This window comes from Epinephelus fuscoguttatus, linkage group LG11 (assembly GCF_011397635.1).
Source record: "Epinephelus fuscoguttatus linkage group LG11, E.fuscoguttatus.final_Chr_v1".
In the NCBI taxonomy this organism is placed as follows: Eukaryota; Metazoa; Chordata; class Actinopteri; order Perciformes; family Serranidae; genus Epinephelus; species Epinephelus fuscoguttatus.
Genome location: NC_064762.1, coordinates 13596916 through 13617567, shown reverse-complemented (window position 1 = coordinate 13617567; position 20652 = coordinate 13596916). Strand labels below are relative to the sequence as shown.

General features: G+C 41.6%; 1 protein-coding gene across 4 annotated transcripts in view; it reads right to left on the bottom strand.

Moving 5' to 3' along the window:
• Window positions 1–2219: 2219 nt before the first annotated feature.
• eya4 (EYA transcriptional coactivator and phosphatase 4) overlaps window positions 2220–20652 on the bottom strand; it is a 79465-nt gene continuing 61032 nt past the window's right edge. For 2 of the 4 annotated variants that reach the window (XM_049589152.1, XM_049589155.1), the window contains 7 exons: window positions 18078–18167; window positions 17527–17585; window positions 16210–16370; window positions 12132–12246; window positions 11514–11635; window positions 5231–5331; window positions 2222–3077 (listed from right to left, as the gene is read on the bottom strand). In XM_049589152.1, coding sequence (XP_049445109.1) covers window positions 2997–3077; window positions 5231–5331; window positions 11514–11635; window positions 12132–12246; window positions 16210–16370; window positions 17527–17585; window positions 18078–18167 — 729 coding nt within the window. In that variant the 3' untranslated portion in view covers window positions 2222–2996. Of the gene's footprint in view, window positions 3078–5230; window positions 5332–5416; window positions 5518–11513; window positions 11636–12131; window positions 12247–16209; window positions 16371–17526; window positions 17586–18077; window positions 18168–20652 lie in introns of all 4 variants that reach the window. The other 2 variants (XM_049589153.1, XM_049589154.1) reach the window with 2 other exon arrangements.

The following is a 20652-nucleotide window of genomic DNA, read 5'->3' as shown; positions in this document are numbered from 1 at the left end:
TATTTATCTCACCACTAACATCTCAATAAGAATCAGGGACTCCCCTATATCCTGATATCGATCTGTATATGTTTACATGCACAAAATATTAATTTGCCCATATGTTAAAGGACAATATTCCCACTAAGCTGTTTCACTGGCTAATAAAGAGTTAATATTTCACTAATGCTCCTGGTTACATGCAGCCGAATGTATTCCTGTTAACAGGTGGGCTATTATATAAAGTACATAAAGGTGGAACAACAGGAGCTGCTTGTTTGTGGTTCAAGTTAGGATACATATTTTAGGTTGCCTACAGGTGGACTTGCTGGCTTGTGTGTCAGTGTTGCAATATTTGCCTATCACCTGTCAGTTTTTCATAATGTTTAAAAATAACTCCCTCTGACCAGAAATGTGGGCTTGTTTTCTTGTGGCCATTTATCTCAACCCTAGCCTTGCAAACTATTGGCGAGTTGGTTGGTGTACTGTAAACGGATAAGAGGACATTTGTTGCAAACTCTGGTAAAACCCTAATTAAGACACATTATGAATGGCCTGTATACATGCCCAAATTATGCCATTAAAACCAGAATCATTTCAGCACATCCCATGTCTTAATTGGAAAATACTTAATTTAGAAAAAGGAATACACAGTTTAAATTATCTTAATAGTAGTAGTGGAATATTAGTGAGCATATAAATGTTGCCAGCATAGTATCTAGCATCAATAACGGTGGATGCTGTAAAGATGGTTTTACAAGGCTGACTCAGTTTCCATACAGCCTATGGGAATGTGAGACCAAACCTGAAAGTAACAGGAAAACACGAAAACTGTCTTGTCTTTGCCATCATGCTGGTAGAGTGTCATCATTCAGTCTAGTTTGCCTCATTTTCCAAGCTTTAGAAATGAAACCAGGCCATATTTGACCTCTTAGTACAACTCATCTTCATCAGACTGAAATAATTAAGCATTCTTGCTCTGCATTCTCACAAAGGTGCACGCAGGTTATCATATAAAGCAGGGGTCTTCAGTGTCTTTCAGGCTAAGGACCCCTTAGCTCGAAGACAGATGAAGCAGGGAACCCCTGACTTAGCTTATTTAAGATTGAATGATCTGATTATTTTCTGGTCTCATGTCGTTTGTGTTTGCCTATAGCTGCTTACAAGTAGTGGGTTGGACTCTTTTTTGCCTTCAGACCTGCCTTAATTTTTCGTTGCAGAAATCCAACAAGGTGCTGGAAACATTCCTCAGAGATTTTGGTCCATATTGACATGATGACATCACACAGTTGCTGCAGATTTGTCAGCTGCACATCCATGATGTGAATCTCCCGTTCCACCACATCCCAAAGGTGCTCTATTGGACTGAGATCTGGTGACTGTGGAGGCCATTGGAGTACAGTGAACTCATTGTCATGTTCAAGAAACCAGTTTGAGATGATTTGAGCTTTGTGACATGGTGCGTTATCCTGCTGGAAGTAGCCATCAGAAGATGGGTACACTGTGGTCATAAAGGGATGGACACGGTCAGCAACAATACTCAGGTAGGCTGTGGTGTTTAAACCATGCTCAGTTAGTACTAAGGGGCCCAAAGTGTGCCAAGAAAATCTCCCCCACACCATTACACCACCACCACCAGCCTGAACCGTTGATACAAGGCAGGATGGATCCATGACACCAAATTCTGACCCTACCATCTGAATGTAGCAGCAGAAATCCAGACTCATCAGACCAGGCAACGTTTTTCCAATCTTCTATTGTCCAGTTTTGGTGAGCCTGTGTGAACTGTAGCCTCAGTTTCCTGTTGTTAGCTGACAGGAGTGGCACCTGGTGTGGTCTTCTGCTGCTGTAGCCCATCTGCTTCAAGGTTGGACATGTTGTTGGTTCAGAGATGGTCTTCTGCAGACCTTGGTTGTAACCAGTGGTTATTTGACTTCCTGTTGCCTTTCTATCATCTTGAACCAGTCTGGCCATTCTCCTCTCATCTTTCTTCCCCATTCTGATGCTCGGTTTGAACCTCAGAAGATTGTCTTGACCATGTCTACGCCTAAATGCGTTGAGTTGTTGCCACGTGTGGGATGTCCAATTTAACACCTATATTGTATTTACTAAATGCGCTTTACCACCAGCTCACAGGAAACCTTGATATGTTTAATACTATCGGTACTGCATTTACTTTTGGTTTGATTCATCAGTCTTAAATTTCATCAGGGAAGACAGGATGCGCAGATCATTTGGATAAGTTTTCTCCTTTATATCTACATACATAGACATTTCTGAATAAAGAAAAGACATTCAAACACATTAAGGCACAACACATCATGACGCACATCCTCAAATCCCCCTGCCCAAACAATTACAAAAATCCAGAGGAAAAAAAAAAGACCCCCAAACATTTTATTTCCTTGACAAAAACATCCACCACTGCCCCTTAAGTTTATTGTAAATAATTTACACAAGTTTCTGATGCAGACTGCATTGTATTGTGATTATTATACCACCAGGAAGTAAACACTTTAAAAAAAGCAGCTGTTATCCCCGCACACGTCGCCTGTACAGAGAAGCCGTCGTTGTTTGAAGACAGTTCGTCCCAGTTTGGGCGCTCCAGAACAAAGCAAACATCAAGGAGTTGCCCAAGAAACATCCTCCCAGGCTGAGGCAAGTCTTTTGCCTTTACAGGCTTTCAGTCTGCTACAGCTGCAAGGACAGTAGACAGGGGTTTTCACAGCGGTCCGTTCCCAGCGTCAAGGCCTCGAGGGCCGAGCTGGGTCGTTAAGTCATCTCTTAACCCCACTGTTGTTTCCTTTACCTCCTGTCACCTCTCCTTTGCTTCTTAAGACCGTTCAGAGTTTGTAAATCCAGACGTTCAAAAAGACAAGACAAAAAGAAAAAAAAAAATCACAAAAACAGTTGCAGTGTATTGTGTTTGTTCTTAAATAGTTATACAAAAGAAGGGAGGGGCTGCCTGGCTGACCATGTCCGCGGTAACATTGCATGAGTCCATATTGCTATAATAGTTACAGGTACTCAAACTCCAGTGCTTGGTGTAGTGCCAGCAGGTCAGAGTGACTGGATATCCTCCAGAAAGGCATGTTGTGCTGCGGAGTGAACACACACACATCATTAAAACCAGCGGGACTGTTGTCGTAGTTGCCCACCGCCACCTTATGACATGCAAGCTACACTACAGTAGCTTGTAGCTGCTTGCTTTGCAAAAGCACTGCAAACGAAACCCATGCAACCCTAAGGCTTAAAGGAAGAGTTCAGCATTTTGGGAAATACAGTTATCTGCTTTTATCCTAAGAGTTAATTTAGATGTGAGAACACGGACATCACTCATGTCTGACAGAAGTTCAAGAAGGCTATAGCCAGCAGCCATTAGTGTCAACGGGAAAACAGCTAGCCTGGTTCTGTCGTGAGTTATAAAAATACGCCTACTTGCTCATCCTATTTGTTTGATCTGTAGAAAAGTGGTTTCACAAAGGATGACAAGACTTAATTCTAAGCTAAGCTAACGGGCCTTTGTCCTCACCATGAAGGCACCAGGCAACCAGAGTAACTTAAATCCCACATGCTGCCTTCAAATTGAATATGTGAGCTCTTGGTTACCACATGGAAAACTGTACACGATATGCTTAGTGTAAAGTTGTAAGAGCACTACTGCTGGGCAACAGCAACAACTGTCTCGAACAGGCCCCAAGGAACGCACCTAGGCCTTGTTTCCACTTTTTTCCCCAGTGGCCACTTGCGGTATTGCAACCAAAAATTCCCTGCAGCCCAAAAAGCATTTTCTTCATAGACTCAAACTGTAAACAAGGTCAATTAGCTATGACTTTTATGATGGAAAAAAAAATCTACCTATCTATCTATCTATCTATCTATCTATCTATCTATCTATATGTATGTATGTATATATATAGTTCTATGATTTTTTTTATCCATTAAGGTGTTATGTTTGTAAAACTTTAAAAAGCCATTACATCATCACTGAGTAAAGTCTCTGAGCCAAGCGGGAACTTGCAGACTCAGTAGGCCGCATATCATGGTGGTAAACCCAAAGCTAGGAACTTTTATTGGGGGTATGCCCCACGCGAACAACTCAACTGGATTGAACAGGTGCAATCTTGAGGTCCAGTATGTAGTTACAATTATGCGTCTCTGGTCTAGAGGCCACCAAGGCTAACAATTTAGCGAGCGATACAAGGCGCAATAGCATAACTGCATATGACTTAAAATCTAATATATCATGATTAAAAAAAAAAACTTTCATGGCCTCCACCATTTCTGAAAATATCAGCAAACATGTCACAAATCTCGTAAACACAGTAAACAAGAGCCTAACTGAAGGGCACGTTAGCTTCCTGTAAAATGTCAAATTGTTTTCACATTGTGTTTTTTTTTTGCTTGAATTAAACAAATAATGTGTGACGTGTTAATTAGTGAGCTTTACAGATGCTGGTAAGCAGATTTTTTATCATTTGGACAGGCTAGTTGTTTTTGCCTGCTTCCAGTCTATATGCTAAGCTAAGCTAACGGGCTGCTAGCTGTATCCTTATGTTTGGGACGGATGAGACAGTGGTATCAATATTCTCATTTAACTCTCAGCAAGAAAGCAAACATGGGTATTTCCCATAATGCCAAACTGTTTCTTTAACAATCCCAGCACCCAGCATTATGAATGAAACCCAAAGCTGGAAAAGAGATGGGATTTATATTCACACTTATGGAAATATGTCTTCCTATACCACTACTTTTCTTTTCAGTAAACTAACTTCTCTCTCACTTAAACTACACTAATGAGAAATCAGACTCCACACACCACTGGAAAAAAACCCAGCATTACTGCTCTAAACAAATTAGATTGTTTAAAGCTTTTTCACTGTGTACATTTTGGCAGCCATTTATTTTCAATGTCAAATGTGACACAAATCAAGTTGAATTAGAGAAGCATATGATCCAGAGCAATTCATCTGATCTCACAAATTTGGTATATTTGACTTTAAAAAGTAGGTGCAAAATGTACAACATTAGCCAAGCCTCAGTCACAAGTTTTTTTTTTCAACCCTGACAGTTGCAATAAAATCTCCCGTCACTCCATAAAAAGAGGGGAAAAAAAGCAACAGCAAGTAAAAACAGAAAAAAGTGAACGACCAACACAAGTCCTCTACAGCAAAGAAAGGCAGGCTTCGTCCAATCAGAGCTCACACTGTGTGGAGTAGGCGGGGTCACGGTGAGGTTGCGGGTCCATTACCTTTTTGGCCGCCTGCTCCTCTTCCACACCGTCCCCAATTACAACATACACTACTTTCCTGCCAAACCTTTGCATTATGCGCTCAAAGCAACTCTCTTTTCCTGCAAAAAAACAAATAAACAAAGGGGGAAGGAAGGAGGGGGTCACAAGGTCAGAGGGGTCAAAGTTCAAAAGTCGTTTGTTTACCTGGCTGGCCGCATGCTCTTCATCCTTCCCATCGCCAATCACAACATATGTAATGTTAGTGCCAAAGCGGGAGACTATACGCTCAAAACAGCTCTCTTTGCCTGGAGACAAACAAATGGCTTTCACAGGTTTTTCCTTTGTTGTTTAGATGGAAATAAAACATGAAGAGGCAGAGCTGTGTGCATCAAGGGGGGAAGTGAAGGAGAGGAGGCTTTCACACACTTACACACACAAACACACACTCACATGTTCACTTAGGTCACTCTGGAGGACATTACATAGACTGACATGCATTTCCTGGAGACTGACCCTAACCATAACCACAACCTGCCCTAATCCCAGTCATTTCTTTATATGATATAAAGGAAGAACGGTAAATCAGTAACACATTCTCAGCCCTGATGACTAAATACATATTTCAAAGTATGTTTCTGAGTGTATTTTATAATGAGCAATTTTCTAGTGTAGGTTGAGAATGAAGTCAGACGGGGAAAGACAGGGATATCATGTACTGATGTTCTGGTTAAATGTACAACACACAGTTGCTGAAGACAAAAATTTAGCTTTGACTGGTTGTTAGTCGTTACAGACACGGACAGTGCAACAGTTACCAGAGCTCCGCAAAGACATTTTAGAAAATGCTAAGTTAACATTAGTTAAATATTTGTTAAAAAATAAATCAGTATTTGCTAAACTGAAGGCAAAATACTTTCGAAAGAACCACCGTTGGCGGGGTGTTTGTCATTGGTACGACAGCCCATTGGTCCGACATCCCATTAGTCCAACGTCCCGTTGTTCCGATATGTGATTATACTAGTGTACCATAGAGGATCAGCAAACGCAACAAAAGTAGGCTACTGGTCGAGATACAAGTGCCATGGGCAGTTCCGGTTGGCGGTTAGCCACCTAGAGTAGCCACTGGGACTACCCACAGACGGTCTATAGGATTAATGGGCTGTTCTATATAGATCTTACCACTAGTTAGACAGTAGGAAAGACAGGTAGCTGCGCAAAATTACGCAGCGACACGTCATGACACGCCTCTTTGAAGCGGTTCTACCAGTAGTGGTCTCATACGAACTCAGAGGACCACGAGTTTTGAAAGACTGACGAAAGCAAAGATGGCTGCTCCCTATGTGGCTGTGCTCTTAGCTATTGTTTTTACTGTTTAGCAAATTTGAGTCTTCATTTTAATCACTCTTACACACTATAATGCCTTATGGGAATGCTTTAGGAAGTGTTGTGTGTGGAACGTCGTGTATGTGTTGTTTATCTGTTGGTGTTGGTGAAAGTAGCTAGCAGTGTTGCTAATAATAAAGGCTTGCTACGTTCGAGGTGAAAGCAAACTGTCTGGCAGCATTTGAGCAGCAAAATCCAGGAGATAGTTAATTAATATGCTGAAGTTTTTGAACCTTGTAGTTATGGGAGATGACACTTTTGCGGATACAAGACCCATTGGGAGGGGGTTCTAAAATATACGGGAGAGGTCTTCGAGGTGAAGCACCAACCTTTGTAGAAGATATTTGTACTCCACTACTGCAATAGTGACGACTGCTTTATGGAGGCATTCATCTTTGTTTAGGTCGTAAATGGTATAAACGCAAATGGGGACGCATAACGCCAATTTAAACCGGAAATTAAGACATTTTACAACATCATCTTGAATCTCACCCAACGTAAATGGATCACATGGTAACTAGCTCACTGCTACTTCCACTATCTCACAGGAAGTTGCGCACATAATCATTTCTACAGTAGTGCCAGGAATAATGGGGATAGGTACAATGGATACCCCTTTCAAGTACGGAAGGCTCCATCTAGGCTGGAGGGGACAAAGGTGGGATATCTGGTAATGGGCAGTACAAGGGATACCGGTTAAACATGAAAATTCAAACTTTGTATTTTAATAATTATTTTACATTTGTCATATTGAACACAAAATCATCTTTGGTAAATGAAATGAAAGAATGAAAAAAAAAAAAAATTAAATAAAAAATACACAGTTGTTGGTTATATTTGCGTCACACCTGGGGGCGTATGCTCATTGGTCCGGTGCTTGACCTATGACCTGTAGTTAGAGTTGTTGCCATGACGTCGAGAAAGTGCGGTCAGTTAGCTAGACGATGCCATAGACATATATACACGTATATAGACGTACATATGTCTATGGACGATGCTAGCATTTTTTCACAGTTAGAGCAAGCTATTATCAGACTAAGCATGGATATAGGAAAGTGGCCACATGATGCTGCCTCCGTGACGGAAGAGGGAGCAAACGCGCCCGGCCCCAGCACCGCTGCCTCCGAAGCTAACAAGCTAGAATGCACCTGCTAGCCTACGTGCTACCTGTGGAATAGCACCTGTGGATGACCTCGAGACCGACCAGCACAACCAAATTGGTACAGCAGTACCCTGACAGCATTGTAGGAACCGTCCATTTGTCCCTGCTCGGTATCACAACTGAGACTGGTTTGAAATAACTGTTATAGCATCAAAGCCGATGCAGCATTTTGTTTATGTTGTCGGCATGTAGCTAGCGGCTACCGTAGGTCTCAGACACCGGTTGCTTTTGATAACATGTCGGAGGGAGGGAGCGGCCTTTTTTCTATCCTTACTGGACTATACGATTAAAAAGGACCCGGATTTGGCAGCTGTTGTGAAACAATCCCACACAACGCCACATGAACCTGTCACGACATGCAAAATGAACTCATAAGTACACGGAACAGTGTGGTGACTGAGGCCACAGTGGAGGAGGTAGGAGACTCCTGTTATGTGACAGTAGATGCGACCCGTGACCCCACAGGATGTGAGAATATATTGATTGTCATCAGATGGTCATATGAAATCACAGAGCGTCTGCTCATCATAGCAACCGCTGTTAAAGGTGATGCACAGACATTACCAGACACCGTTTTGGCGGAGTTTAATGGAGCTGAACTGGACACATCAAAGATTCGTAGCCAGGTATTTGATGGAGCTGCTGTGATGTGAGGGAAACATGGTGGCGTCCAGAAGCTACTGCAAGAGAAGCTTGGTCGTGACATACCTTTTGTACACTGTCAAGCTACACTTGGTGGTAGTACACGCAATGTCACGCAGAGATTATTTTCATGTGTGTAATGTTGCTGTGCACTATCAGGGTGTCCACGTCTACTGGAACAGAGACATCTCGCCACTGTGTCAGTCATCCTGAAATCCTTCAACGACCTGACATCCCTGTCGACTGAGACTGATACTGTACCAGCCTTTGGTGCAGAGGTACGGATGGAGGCTGTGACTAGCCCGGCGTCATATTCATTGCTTACTTGGTGCACAAGTAAGCCCTGCTGGATCCACCAAAACAAGCTTCTTCAGAGAGAGGATGTTGACTTGATGATAGTGCAACAGCCTGTGTGCGGCAACTCTGCTGTGATGAGGAGTTTAAGGTGTGGGATGACCAAAATATCCAAAAGGAGACACAAAGCAGCCACAGATATGGATGAGTATGTTGTTGTGGGAACCACAGGATACAGGGATGATGCTGACAGAACAGAACTGATGAGACTGTACTACAGCACGATTGATTCAGTACTTGGAGAAATGGACTGTACAGCACATCATCTCCAAGTACCACTCGCATCTTACCGCAATACCCAGTGTACTGACTGCCTTCAAACATGCTTTAACATTTGGAGCTTCCACAGCCATGTGTGAGAACTCATTCTCCACCCTGAGAAACATATTTTCAGACCACAGATGCATAATGCTCCACAATAACAAGGCCCACTTGGTTCAGCTGGCGTTTGAAAGGGGCTTAACCAGAAAGTGTACAACTGAGTGGAAGGTCATTTGTTTCAGGAGGTTCAGCACCGCTGCTTGCAGCTCTTCTAAAGGTAAGACATGCAATTACTTCACTTATTGGCGCCAGCCTTGGCTTTCATTATACGCAAAATGTGGAATGTTTGGGTTTGGGTCTGTCTGAATCCAGTCAGTGAGATTGGAGATTCATCGTTTCAAATTATGTAGCTTACACAAGTGGCCTATGTCGTTGTGATAATTTATAGTTGTGCATCATGTGTCTGTCGCTCTGCAATTACATCTCCAAAATGTTAGCTTGAGGTCACTGTGTTGAGTTTCGGTGAAGTGCACTATAGCACCTAAACACACATAAAACATGGTTCAATAGAGTGTCCCAGGAATGAGTCCTAAAACCCAGAAATGAGTTAGCACTTTAGGCTACTACTTACTATTTATTATATGTGAAATAAAAGTAAATTAAAAATTGGTTTCAACAGAGGGGAATGGTTCAGCTTACAGAAATAAACCGGAGGTCTGCCTTGCCGCGACATGTAGTTACCTTTCTGGGGAAGTGGGGAAGTGCACATTAGGCTATGGTGTAGGGAACTCGTCTATGCAGAGCCTACACCCTAAGTACGGCATTAGTTCAACACAGAAGTATAAATCCTACTTAGCTCTTAACCTAACTCTAACACTTACCACTAACCCAAAAAATTGGCTTTTATTGAAATGGTTGCACAGCTTTTGTCTCCAATTTGGGTGAGCCGCCCCAGATGAACTCGTCTTGAGTCTGATTTGTGTCCCTAAAGGCAACTGAAGTCATACCCACACACACACACACACACACACACACACACACACACACATCAGAGACCCATAAGAGTTCGCTCACACTGATTAATCCTGACACCTACATGGTGCATCCTGAGACGCACTTCAGATAAATATAATAAATCTGGTTGCCTCAACAACTAAAAGTGAAGACGTGCTTGTGAGAGATGTCAAAAGTCGCACTTCATGTATCCGTGAGTCTATGCGATATGACATCTGACCTGAAATACCTCTGCAGTCTGCTTGTGTCTTAAAACCTCAGGTGGTTGCCATGGTTACGCACTGCTAAGTCTACTTGAATCAAGGCACAGTGGGGTTGAAATGGGTGTAACATAACCTCACAGACACACACACACACACACTTGGCTCTGAGCTTTCTTTCCTGAGTGTTTTGGCTCTCTACCCCCCAATCTGAGTTGTTTTGTTTCCCTCGCTCAGATTGATGTACGGTTGAATATGATTTAGTGTTGGCCACAGTTATGGTACATTGGCGTAACCGACTGAGGTTTGGGCTAATGCAGTCCATTCAGAGTGTGGGCGTCCAGCCTGGAAGATCCCACGAGTGTCAGAGTTGTTAAAGGCCAGATCAGGACCTCATGTGAGGTGAGGACGGATATAGTGTTGTTCAGGTTGGCGTGAGTCTGAGATTAAACTTGACATATTAAAGACCCTACACATCTACACTGGTGCTTTCAATTATTATGACTATTATTCTGCTTGGGTAGAAAGTGGGTGGAGCTATGTTGGAATTTTGTGAGGTCACCGAATTTAATGAACCAATAAGAACAATGGCTTAACTTCTCTCTTACACCTGCAACAAGATTTACAGTCTGTGTATGCGTGCACAGTCTTTAGGGCCTGCGCACACATGAGCAAATGCAGGTCACCATCACCTGCCGAGGCGATCTCCGCTCTGAATGCCGGATTTGAGACACACAGTTTCCTAGCTAATGTTGGCTAGCTTGCTCATAAATACTGCAAACTATTTGTACACTTTCTTAGGGTGCTTTCACTCCTGCCCTGTTTGGTTCGGTTCAGTCGAACTCAAGTTCATTTGCTGGTTCATTTGGGCAGGTGTGAACACAGCTGTCGCACTCGGGTGCGCACCAAAATAACCAGACCAAGACCTTCTTGAAGAGGTGGTCTCGCTCTCTGAGCGTGTTTGTGTTGTGTAACCAGCATGATCTGTTGATTTAATGTGAACTCGATTCAGTTTTACTTTCACTCACATACATACACGCTCACACACAGGGTATAAAACAACTCAAACATACCCGACAAGCTGTTCAGTGTACCTGAGCCCAACTAAAGCAATAAGTTTAATATCTTAACAAGAAACAGGATATCAGTGACATATTGAGTCAATAAAAAAACATCAAAATAATTGATAACCAACAAAAATACATGTGACCTTTGAACTGTTAAAATACCAATATGTAAAATATGTTGTTTAGTATTCATGATAGTGATAGTGTTTGCGTCTTACCTATTTTTGTTGCACTGTAAATGTTCTCGACGGGGAAAACAGATCCCAGACTATACAAAAGAACTTTAGCCAGCGCTGGTATGAGCTGCGTTGTGGTCACCAACACGTTTACACAGTTACTCCTGTGGGACACAGACAGAGAGCAGAGTGTGTGATGTAGAGATAAAAGAAAGGATAGATGAAGGGATCGATGCGTTAAAGCTGGGGTAGGTGGTTTTATTTTGGCTAACAGACTCTGTGCATATTGTAATTCAAGTGGTCTGAGAGAGAACTTGGCTCAGTTTTCAGGCTTTAGGAAATATAGCCCTTGACAGGAGGCTTTAGCCAATCACAGCTCATTTCAGAGAGAGTGCGTTCCTATTGGCTGTTCTACAAATGCAGATGTATGTGTACGTCCCTTCAGTGAAAGCCTGATTCAATAGCAGAGAATCCTGCGGACAAAGTTTCTGTTTCAGCATTGGCACCACCTGCCTACACTTTGATAGATTGTTGCCAACACCAGCTTTAAAGTCCTTTGATGCAGAATATGGATCAGTTCCCACACTTTAAATCTTGACCTTCTTAATTAAAGGAGGGGAGGAACGGGAGAAAGAAAGAGTAACATATATAATGCGGCACCTGGAGCTGATGATGGACAGGGACTTGAGTGCGTGTGTGAGCCAGGAATCAGTCAGAGCCTCCACCTCAGCTCTGAGCTGCAGCCAGGCGTCTCTTTTAGCGGGACCCAGCAGACCTAAAATACAGCATGACTTTAGTAAACTGTCACAACATCAGACATCACACACACACTCACACGCTGGTAAAAAGCAACAGCGGTAGACACAAAAAACTTGTAAGCCATAAGAAGAGTCCTCTAGGATTAGACCCATATGTAGCTGTCCTTGTTTGTGACTTTAATGTAATATCTTGTACTGCTTTTGATGTCATCTGTTACAAACTGTAATGATGACGGTTTAATTTCCTCATATAATTTGTGCTGAATGGTTTAACAGCTTTTGCTATGTTTGCACAAAGTTGCTAAACCTCAATTACAGTGGTCTCAATGTCCTCCAGTCTAAATACTGTTAACGTACTAATGCCGGGTTCACACTACACAACATTTTTGTCTGTTCTGACAATTGTGGTCAGATTAGGGGATTGTGGAGTCATAAAATCGTGCCGTGACCTGGCCGACAGACTGCATGTTGGTCCACGACCAGTTATCCCTGGTCATCTGTCACGACTTGTGTGATGTCATCAGGTTATTCATGTCCTATATTTTTTTATGATTACTATTATTTCAGTCACTGTGTCTGTTCATATCCCAGCCGAAATGTTGTTGCAGTAATGTATAAAACGCCACCAGATGGCAGGAGCTACATTTAAAGCACCGCATGTACCGCAAGTATTCTCTCAGTTGATCTTATAAGGGGCTTTTCATTTTAAACAGCTACAGAATATGTTGAGTTTGAAAGGATGACGTGATGCATTGACTTTAACAGGACAAACAGGAGCATGTTAAAAATATGAAAATATGAAAATACAGAGGGAATGATAAATAAAGGCCCATTTGTAATGTAGTCTGTTTCAAATGATGCTGGTACCCTCAGCAGTGGTGGTGAGTAAAAGCCCCGCCTCTATTTGTGAATTTCATTCCTTTATATCCTCCATTATGAAGAATATCTTTGCTAGCCCGATGCTAATGGCAGTACTCACTGGGTTGACAAAGTGCCTCTGCTGTTTTACACCATTTGTTTTACTCTGTGTGGTAACATCCCCAGAGGAAAAATCAAAAAGGCTGGGGTATTGTTGTCGTCCAGTTGTCTATGGCAGGACGTTCTTATTTGTCAAAGCGACTGCTGTGCTGGTAGAAGTTGTGAATGACAAAAAGAAAATCAAACATGCTAGACTTTCTGTAGGGACGTTCTGAGGCGTCCCAGAAGTGGTGTAGGTTGTTGTCTACTATGACACAATACACGAGATGAAACTGTGTGTTATCGTGTACAACACTTATTGTCGTTCACAATCCAAGCTGACACCATACGACGCTCCGTTGGGCTTATATTGTGTAGTGTGAACCCGGCATAAGATAAGTTTTCACTCTAGCATAATACAGAGAAGTCAAGAGAAAACTCTGACTGTATTTTTCATTTCGACCTGAAATTGGTCAAATAAAAATTAGGTGACAGTTTTCTGAGTAGTCCACCCACAGATGGGTTATAGAGCATTTGTAACATTTCAGCAGCTCACTAGATGAGATTCAACAATTCAACTGTTTTGCTTTCTCTGTAGATATTTAACAGAATATCGAGTACGTGTGAAAATATGAACATACCTCATGTTCTCTGAATAATTTAGCTGAACTTTAGCTTTCTGCTTTCATAAATCCACATTGATCAAAAAAAGATATAAACAGTTACATACAGTAGTTTGCGATTTTTATAAAGTGACTTGATTCTCAGTTGCATTCATATGTATAGTATCCATATACTGTGTGTTAATTAGTTTTACTAGTAGGGTATTCATTTAATACTGGTCTCAGATTGTAGCTTCTGATTCCAGGTTTTCCACTCTTTTTTCCATCTTTTACTCGTCACTTGATGTATTTTAAATGTATGTAATGGTTGTGTGTGTGTGTGTGTGTGTGTGTGGACCATTTGAGTCCATAATAAAGATTATTATTATTTCATTAATGCCTTTAGAGAAGGTTTCCTATAACTCAAATCAAACTAGTATCTGGTCATATTACTGATAGACCATCCAATGCGGCAATGAGGGCACGTTTTCCTTTAACTTGGTCTGTAGTGTAGATGTACACAAAGCTCTCCTCAGGTTAAAATCATGCAAAAACACTGGTGCAGACAATCTGGACTCATATCTCCTCCGTCTAAGTGCCCCCTTCATGTGCTCTCATCTAGCACATATTTTTAAGGATTCCAGCTTCATGGAAAAGTGCCAGTATTACCATTACACAAAAGTGGAGCTGTCTGCAATCTTAACAACTACCGTCCAATATCTAAATTACCTCTCTTAGCGAAACTTCTTGAATCATTAGTTAATTTTCAACTCTGCACCTTTATTGACTCTCTCAACCTACTACAGCCACAACAGTCTGGTTTTCGTCCGGGTCACAGCACCATCAATCAATTCAATCAATTTTATTTATAAAGCCCAATATCACAAATCACAATTTGCCTCACAGGGCTTTACAGCATATGACATCCCTCTGTCCTTAGGACCCTCACCATAACAGCTGCAGCTTCAGTTATTGATAACATTGTCTCCTCCCTGGATAATAAACAATTTTGTGCCGCCCTCTTTATTGACCTCTCAAAAGCTTTTGATACTGTAGATCATAAAATCCTTCTCCACAAATAACAGTCCATAGGTCTCAATGAAGCCACAATTGATTGGTTCCACTCTTAACTTACGGAGAAAACTCAGACTGTGGTTGCTGATGGTACCCAGTCAAGCCAACTAGTCATCAGAAACGGGTTGCCACAGGGGTCTATCCTTGGCCCATTGTTGTTCACGTTATGCATAAATAATATGGTTATTCCTAATCAATACTTCAACGTCCATTTTTTTGCTGATGATACTATGTTATATGCTTCGGGCTCCAGTCCAGCCAAGGCTCTGAGTCATCTACAGTCTGCCTTTGATGATTTTCAACAATCACTCATTAATCACAGACTAGTTTTAAATGCAGAAAAGACCAAGTTCATGGTATTCTCTACCTCCACCAGTGACGTGGAATATCCTGCCATCAAAACGTTAAATGGCAGCCATATTACTCAGGTTGAGTCCTACAAATATCTCGGAATTACACTTGACAGTCGACTAACATTCAAGACTCATATTCAACAGTTGACTCAAAAATTAAAAATCAAACTAGGCTTCCTGTATAGAATTAAAGGCTGTCTGTCTTCTTCCAGCCGTAAAACTATTGTGCAGTCAACCTTCATGTCTGTTCTGGACTATGGTGACATTCTGTATTGTCATGCTGCTCCATCAACACTTCAGCAGTTAAACCCTGTGTATCACAGTGCATTACGGTTTATCACAAATGACGCATTTCGTACTCATCGTTCTCTGTATCAAACAGTTGGATGGACTTCCTTACAGACAAGAAGAAATATCCATCTCATGTTATTTATTTTTAAAGCTCTATTGTTAAAGCTACCAAACTACCTCACATCTATCCAGTAACTACAGTACACGATCCAGTAACTACCTAACCTTAGATGTCCCCTGCATGCGCACAAATGTTCGTAGATCTGGTTTCAGGTACTATGCACCTTTTAAATGGAACGAGTTACAGTCGACTCTCAAACTTGACTCTTGTTCCTCTTGGAGTTTTTAAAACTTCTCTATCCCATGTTTTTCATGATTCATGTAATTGTTTTTATTAATTCCTTGTTGTGTTGTTCCTGCTTGTGTCTGTGTGTTTTTGTTGTTATGGGTGTTGCTTTGTTCTCAGGTCTCTCTTGAAAAAGAGATCTTGACCTCAATGAGACTGCCTGATTAAATAAAGATTAAATAAATAACTCTGTTTTCAGCTTCATACTCTTTTGACACATGAATCTCTTCAGACACAACTTTACTCAGCAGTTCTCTGGTAGAGTATTTACAGGTTCCACTGCACAAAACCCTCCTGCTCTCTATCACTCCCCTGTCCGTCCCTGATATCCAGCAAACTCCCATCAGATTGGCTTACCCCCCACATTGTTTTTGTACGTGCTATACAACTCTTTGACTCGTCGGTAGCGGAAGGCCAGTTTCCTCATCCAGTCGACCCCGCCGCGGACACCCGTAGCCAGGCACAGGTTGGCGCTGGTTGCAGCTGCATGGAAGCCATCAGTTGCAAAACTGTAAGTACTGTCGATAATAATGATATGTTTTATTTGAAAAATCTGCTCTGGTAGAACAAAAAGCTCAAGTGGTTAATTTCATTATTCAGTACTGTAAACACAACTGCCAGCATGTAGTGGTGAGAATATGATTTATTACTACCTTTATAATGCAAAGAAAGAATACACACATTTTACTGTTTTTGGTAAATGAATACATTATCATCCTTAAAAAATACTTTAAAGGTCCAGTGTGTAGGATTCAGGGGGATATATTGCCAGAGATGTTATGTAATGAATATGATTTCTTTAGTGTATAATCACTTGAAAATAAGAATCATCGTGTTTTCGTGCCTTTAGAATGAGCCGTTTATATCTACATAGGGTGCTGTGGTCTCATTTATAAAACAATGTGTAGGATTCATATTAAAAATGTACGTACGGACAAAAGCCAAAAATGCTGTGTGCTAAAAATATTCAACCATTGATACAATCAGGCTTCCACCTCACCATCTGCGTCAGCAATTTCCTGTCTCCAGAATGTTTGTAAGCATCGGTCAAAGTTTCTTCCATCAAATCTGCTTTTGTGGATCACAACTTTTGCATGGGAGGTAGCGTACGCCTCTTTCAGGCCTCAGTTTGTGCATACGCAAAGTTTATAAATGAGACCCCAGGTCTTTGTCATGAAGTCTGCCATGTTGCATTGCCATATTTCTACAGTAGCCCAGAACGGACAAACCAAACACTGACTATAGATAGAGTCATTTGTATTTTTGCGCTTTCGTAATGGTTAGCAGCCTTGAAAACCACCTTTTTTTTTATTTTTTACGTGGAGCAGTTTTATTCAGTGTTTTTGCCACTTTTTAATCATGTGGTCTGTTTGTTTTGGAGAGGAAGAGACCTCCGCACATAATTCAGCACACCTTAAAAATATCCTGAACACTTAAGGAATTCTTAGCGGGAGTTGACGCATGGCACATGGAAGAAGTTTCACCTGATCGCAGTTTGCAATCCTGACTGATGGATGCCACTAAATCCTACACACTGCTCCTTTAAGAGCCAAACAACAAAAAACAAATACTGTAATTTGTGCATAATTAGCCTTAAATGACTCTAAATGAGCAACATCAACAAAGTTTACATCATAGTCAGAAATAAAAAAAATTGAATTGTTAAACCCTCACCTTAAGTCCTGGCCATTGTCATCTGATGATACATCATCAATATGTACCTGATCACACTCCTGTACACACACACAACGGATTCATAGATGAGCAACTTAAAAAACTAATATGCTTTATACATTATGAGCATTTAATATATAGAAATTAAGCATGAAAAATGAAATAAGACAAAATCAAATCAAATAAAAAACGACTAAACACCAAACATGATAAAAATCAAAAATAACTGTACAGAAACATTTTTCAACATATTCTGTTCGGCAACATATACATTCATAAATCTTTTTACTATAACCGATATTATAACAAAACAGTGTGTACTGAAATGATGGTGTAGCCATGACTGTAAGTGCTGTGTTGCATCGCTTTCCACCACTAGAGGGCAGTAGTAGTATTTAACTGAATGTCCGCCTAGTTTCAAGGAACTTTTAAGTGTTTAATGTTGAGCTTTGTGCAAAGTTTTAGTGCTGTGCACAAAAACGCCATGCCTTTCAACCTCCCCTTCATTTTAAATGTGTTTTTGCATATGTGTCAGTCGGATGGTGTCTCACCTCCAAGTCATTAAAGAATAAGTGTGTGTCGGCCAAGTTGAAGATCATCTCTTCCATCCTCAGACCCAGCGTTACCGCCATAGGAGGGTCCTAAAGGGAGAGAAGGATAGTATCATTGTTATCATCATGACATCTCCATTAGGAGAAATTACTGCTTCCTCCTGTTCCCAGAAACCAACTCAGTTTTTACACACCTCCAACTTCTCCCCAATTCACACCCCTGACCCCCCATCCCCTCTTGTAGAGTTGGTACGCCCCACTCATCACAGCAGATGCTGACAGACAGGTTGCACTTGTTCTGTCCCATCAACATTCCTCATGCTTGCCGGTGGTGGTGGTGGGGTGTTTGTTGGAGGGGGGGGGGGGCTGAGAGGAAGAGTGTGTGTCTTTATGTGTGTATTGCAGAGAGTGGGCACTCTCAAAGGCAGACGCTCGGAGTGTATGTGGTATGTGAATGGTTTGTGTGTGTGTGTGTATGTGTTAGCCCGGGGCTCAGCTGCAAAAACCATCATCTGTGATAGGTCAGCAAGGGACGACAGCTTGCCGTGCGATTCGCTGACGCCGTCAGACGACCAGAATAGAAAGAAACTAACAGGAAGGAGAGTGAAAGTGAGTGAGCGAAGCCCACAGGCACAAAAAAAGAGACAGAGAGAGATGGACGGCATTCCCGGGTGTGAGAAAGAAACAGAATGCTCCATAAAGTGTGCAGAGCTCTCCAAAACTGACAGCTGCTAAAAGCAATAGCAGCAATTTTGACTGTAGTTTTTCCCCTGCTTCCCTGTCAATCACAGAGACAAGAGGCACTTAGGTTTGTCTCTCAGGTAATGATTATGCTGGCCGCCTGCCAGAGGAGAGTTACTGACATTGGTGTGTGTCGAAACACTCACGGCTGAAATGTGTTTATTCCCCTTTGAGCGGTTGGATTTGGCTGTTGCTTTGGGCTCCAGAAAGGCTGAGGTGGCTTTTTTGTTGTTGTAATACGTCAACTCAATCACCAGAAAAAAAAAATGTTGGCATCACACGTTTCTGGAAACCATAGATACATTACATTTGCGCGGTTGTTATGTCGAGGATATGTTAAAACTTTATGTTTCAGCAATGCTGTGGTTAACATGCGGTTAGGTTCAGGCACAAAATCCACTTGGTTATGGTCGGTGCCTGAACTGCACCAAAAAAGGTGCCAGCACCCTGATTCAGCAGTTGCATGATGTGATCATCGCATGTGTCTTGGATTTATTTATATTTATAAGCATATCTTGGTAACTTATCCAACTTTAAATGTATTTGTAGACCTACATTACCTTCGACATATAGTTCCACAGTTTGTACATAAATGTGTAGTTTTAATTATACAAATAAAATTGTACACATGGATAAGATTGCTCTTCCCGAAATAGTCACTTGGTCTTTTGTCCAGCAGTCAGGTGCGCTGTGCCCATAGTGTGAAGTGTCAATGCCGAAGCAGTAGTTGGCAGCTGACAGGAGGGGCTCGATGTTGGTGCCACTACCAGTTCCAACAGCCTCTGAGTTATTTGCACTGCAGGTGGCTACTGACAATGGAGTCAAGTCAAGTTTTGGCCTTTTTTGTCTATTTTATTAGCACAGTTTTCTCAGTGTTTGTCTAGCTATGTGTTTACACAGATACGCAGTCACATGGGTGTTTAGGGGTGCATGTGTAAACTCACAAATACCCCTTTTCCACCAAAACTAGAGTGTGTACACTGGTTTTTAAACAAGGGTAAAAGCCTTTGCACACTGAGTCAATTTTTCGGATGTGTTTTTTTGATCCAACATCCAAAAACAATCGCACAGAAACTTTACACACTGATTCCGATGCCTTTTATTGTTCTATTCATTGTGAAAGTTCTTAATATGTGACAAAATTAAAAGACACATTTCCTCCTTTGCATCTCTCCACTGGAGTTACCTATCTGGCTGTCACTACTCCCTCCCTGTCTTTCATTTGGTACGTAGCTGCATGAACATTATGTGTGCTGTCCACATCTTCCTCCTCCTCTTCATCATCATCCACCTGAATGTCACTATCTGACCTGTTAAACATCAGCTGTCTGAGTCATGAAATGATTCTATGCGCCGTGTTCTTCTGTCTTGTCACGGCTGTGTCCCGCCGCCACACTTTCTTCACTGATTCTCGGTCAGACGTCTCTAAAGGCTCTGACGGATGTGAAAAATGTAAAAAATCAAACCTATTCTGAAAATTTTAATGATGGATGAAAGTTTCGGACTCAGTGTGCAAACGCAATTGACCCAATGTGAAGTTGTATTTATTTTTAGACGTGTGACAATTTCGGACGAAAAAAACCCCCACAGGCCTTAAACCCGCTAAAAATAGGCTATAGACTCCTTTCTGTTTGCCAGTAGACCAGAGCTGTGCACATCTTTCTGTGTGTGTGATTTTTTTTTTCTTTCCCACAGACAGGCCTGAAAACAGGTTAGTAAACAGTAGACAGCAGCATGGAGGACTGTGAAAACTTTATAGTAGTTACTTCTTTTTAAATATCTCTTACTTAATCAGTCTCTCTTTCAAACTCAGTGCAGACTAATTTGGATCGAT